At 58.1% G+C, this 3308-nt stretch overlaps 1 protein-coding gene across 2 annotated transcripts in view; it reads left to right on the forward strand.

Moving 5' to 3' along the window:
* The window catches only part of ASS1 (argininosuccinate synthase 1), a 46243-nt gene that overhangs the window by 22714 nt on the left and 20221 nt on the right, over positions 1-3308 (forward strand). For both annotated transcript variants that reach the window (XM_077768391.1, XM_077768392.1), the window contains exon 9: positions 1192-1282. In XM_077768391.1, the coding sequence (XP_077624517.1) occupies positions 1192-1282 (91 nt within the window). The remainder of the gene's footprint in view (positions 1-1191; positions 1283-3308) is intronic.

Here is a 3308-nt window from a genome sequence, read left to right on the forward strand (position 1 = left end):
GGGGGGGGGGGTTCCAGCCGTCATACCCCCCTGCGGGGCAGGTCACAATTTGCACCTGACCTCCCTGCCGTTTTCTTGGGTAATTTTCATGCCCAGTAGAAATTATAAAAACCATCCTATATATTTGTGGTGGAAGATGGTCAAGGGCAGGTATCATTTCCCCATTTTGCAGGTGAGGGAAACAGGCCCAAGGCAGCAAAGCAACTCGCCCAAGCCCCTCACCCCCGGCTGGAGATCTTGACCCCTGGCTCTGAGGGTATTTATTTCCCACCACTCGAGGACCCGGCACGTATTTGTGGAAGGCCTCAGGGTTCCCCGTCCTGTGCCGGGTTCGGGCTTGCACAGAACACAGTCTCAGCCAGGGTCCCGCCCCCCTCATTCCTCCTCAGCCTCTAGTTCTTCATCTGTAGATAGGGTGATAGCACTTGACCTTCTCACCAAATGGGGCTGCTGGGAACCCGAAAGAAACTGCAGATGGGAAGAGACATGTAAATATCTGCAGGATTCTGAAAGCAATGATTCAAGGAGCTGTGTGTCCCGGGGTGTCCCAGGCGGAAACTGCCGGGTGCGGGGTGCGCCCAGGAGAGACTAGAGCAGTCAGGCTGAGAGGCAGGTCCCCCTCCCCTCAGTGGCAAGGAGCCTTGGCTGGGGGGTGGGGGGTGGGTAGCCAGGCCTCGGGAGCCCCAGGCAGTCAACAGCCCATCGACTGCTGCATCAAGACGAGAGGCCCATTTTCCAACGCGCCCAAGGAAAAATATACATAAAGGTTGATGCGTTTTCAAATGGGTTTTTGCTTTGCTCTTCTCTTTTCTCCCTGTGAGTATTAACCTCGGGGACCCCGGGGACGGCTCGGCTCGCCAGAGCACCTGCTGAGGTCACGCGTAGTCATTAGCTTTGCGGTCAGTGCAGAATAAACCCCAATTCCCGGCGCCTGCGAGAGAGTGTGCGCCCACTCCCGGGAAGCCCGCTGCCACCCGCCCGCTCCTCCAAAGTCACACTTTTCTTGCCTGACTTGTTCTTCTGCTGCTATTCTATTCTATTCTACCTCCAGCTGTGGGGGCGTCGAAGAAAAAGATGAGATCAAGTTGAGGGGAAAAATTGTCTGATTTCTTGAGCCCTTTGTTTCCCGGGCCCCTGGCAAGCGGGGGGCTGGCTCCGGGCTGGCTGGGGGGGGGGGGGGGGGGGNATCAGAACCAAGCGCCTCCGGGCCTCTACACAAAGACCCAGGACCCCGCCAAAGCCCCCAACAGCCCTGACATCCTGGAGATCGAGTTCAAGAAAGGTAGGTGTCTGCCTGCTGGGACTCGAGGGGGTGGGCGCTTGGGGCCCAGGAGCCTGGGCATGAGCTCCCTCCATCATCTCCTGTCTTCTGGGAAGTCAGGGTTCCCAGCCCCCACTTCCCTAGATGGCATGGTCCATGGAAGGCTCCAGGCTAGAGAGAAAAGCACCCTCAGCGGCCCATCACCTGGGCCCACGGGTGCCAGCTCTGAAGTGAGAGCATTCCAGTCCCCAAGCAGTTGTTAGCCAGCTTTGCAACTGGTGTTGAAAGCACCCGCCGTCTGGCATGTTCATGGTGGAGAGTGAGGTCTGAAAGGGATGTGTCTGGTACAAGGCTCCGGCCCCAAGGAGGGGCTCAGTAAATGGCCTCGGGGGCCCTCTGACCCCACCGCTAAAGCCTTAGCCAGTCCTGTGCTCGATGCTGTGCGCACCCCTACCCCAGACTCAAAGCTGCCACCACTCTCGCTCCCTCTGGCCGTGGGTGGGTGTCCTTGCCTTCGCTGCTATCGAGACATGTTTGCTGGCCTGAGTGCGCAGGCTCAAGCCCGGCCCCAGACACACCTCTTGGCAGTGAGGACAGACAGGAAGGCAAGGTGAGCCTGGTAATGAGAAGGGCATGACCAGGCTCAGAGTGAGGGCTCAGGGCGCCCCAGGAGAGGACCTGCCCAGGCAGTTGTAGAAATCAGGGAGGCTTCCTGGAGGTGGTGCTAGGCAGGAGCTGGAGGATCCAACGAGGGGGCGTGAGGGCCTCCTGAGCCTGGACAAGGAGGCCAGACAGTCCATCCACAAGGTCGCTCCCTGGGCTAGAACAGAGCAGAGGGAGAGGGACACGGCCCCCTCCCAGGGCACCGCGGAGATCTAGGCTGGGGAAGGGGAGGGGAGGTTCAGATCCTTGCCTCGCTCCTGCTGGTGTGACCTTGACAACCAAGTTCACTTCCCTGGGCCTCGGGCTCACTTTCCTAGAGAATAGGCCACGGGAATGATGCTCATAGGTGCTGAGCACGGTGCGCAGAGCGAGACGGTGGGAAATAGAGGCTGTTCGTACTTGGGTCATCGCCGCTTCCTGACCTTTCCCGAGAGCCTGGCCAAGCCGGTGGGCATCTTCGTTGCTCCCCGGCATCCATTCAAACGCTTGAATTTCATGCCACTTGGGAACCAAAGCGCCCATGGTCTGATGGCCCTGAAGGTAGCTGGAGCCCTTGTGGGACATCCCCGAGGATCGTCTCTGACAAGGTGGCGGGACAGCCCCAGGCAGCACCTCCAGCAGCCTCCCTCCCACCCCAGGGAGCCCAGGAGAGGGTGGGAGGCGGGCAGGGTGCAGTGGGGAGGGGGGGGGGTCCCGGCCACAAGGCCCTGGCAGCCTTTCCTCCAGAAATAGGGCAGCCCCAAGGGCTAAGCTGGAGAAGAAACGTGGTCCATTTTAATGATTTGGGAACCGTCTGGAGGGAAAAAAAAAAAAAAAACAACAACAGACGGGAGGAGCCGTCCCGGACTACTCCCATTCACTCTCTAGTTAATTTATTTGAAGTTTTAATCTAATTATTAACTATTTTAAAGGCTAAGAGGCTTTCTCCGGCAGCATCCGCTCCTCTCTGGGGCAGGCCCCGTCAAGGCCCCTGCGAAGCCCATAATAGGGCCGGGAGGGAGAGAAAGGGAGAGGGGAGAGGCGGGCAGTGGCGAGAGGGGCTTAAGGTTCATTATTGGGCAGACTTACATTTAATAGCAATTTACAACCAAGTTATAAAACCCCTGGAAATGGGGGTGAAGAATGGCGAGGTGACAGCGCCTTGAGGGAAGCCCCTCCAAGCGGCGGCTGGCTAATAAAGACTCGAAAGCCGCTATTGAGGCTGATTGGCACCCGGTCGCTGGCCACATGGTAATGAGTTGGGCAGATGGGCGGGGGATTATCCGCCAACTTTGAACGGCTTTTCTTTGTCACTGTTACAGCTTTCTTGTTAGCTCCCTGATACATTCATTGCTCATTTCACACCGCTCCAGAAAGTGCCCCCTTGCTATTCAAAGTCAACCCC

The sequence above is a fragment of the Crocuta crocuta genome, unplaced genomic scaffold (genome assembly GCF_008692635.1).
Source record: "Crocuta crocuta isolate KB4526 unplaced genomic scaffold, BGI_CrCroc_1.0 scaffold35, whole genome shotgun sequence".
Taxonomy (NCBI): Eukaryota; Metazoa; Chordata; class Mammalia; order Carnivora; family Hyaenidae; genus Crocuta; species Crocuta crocuta.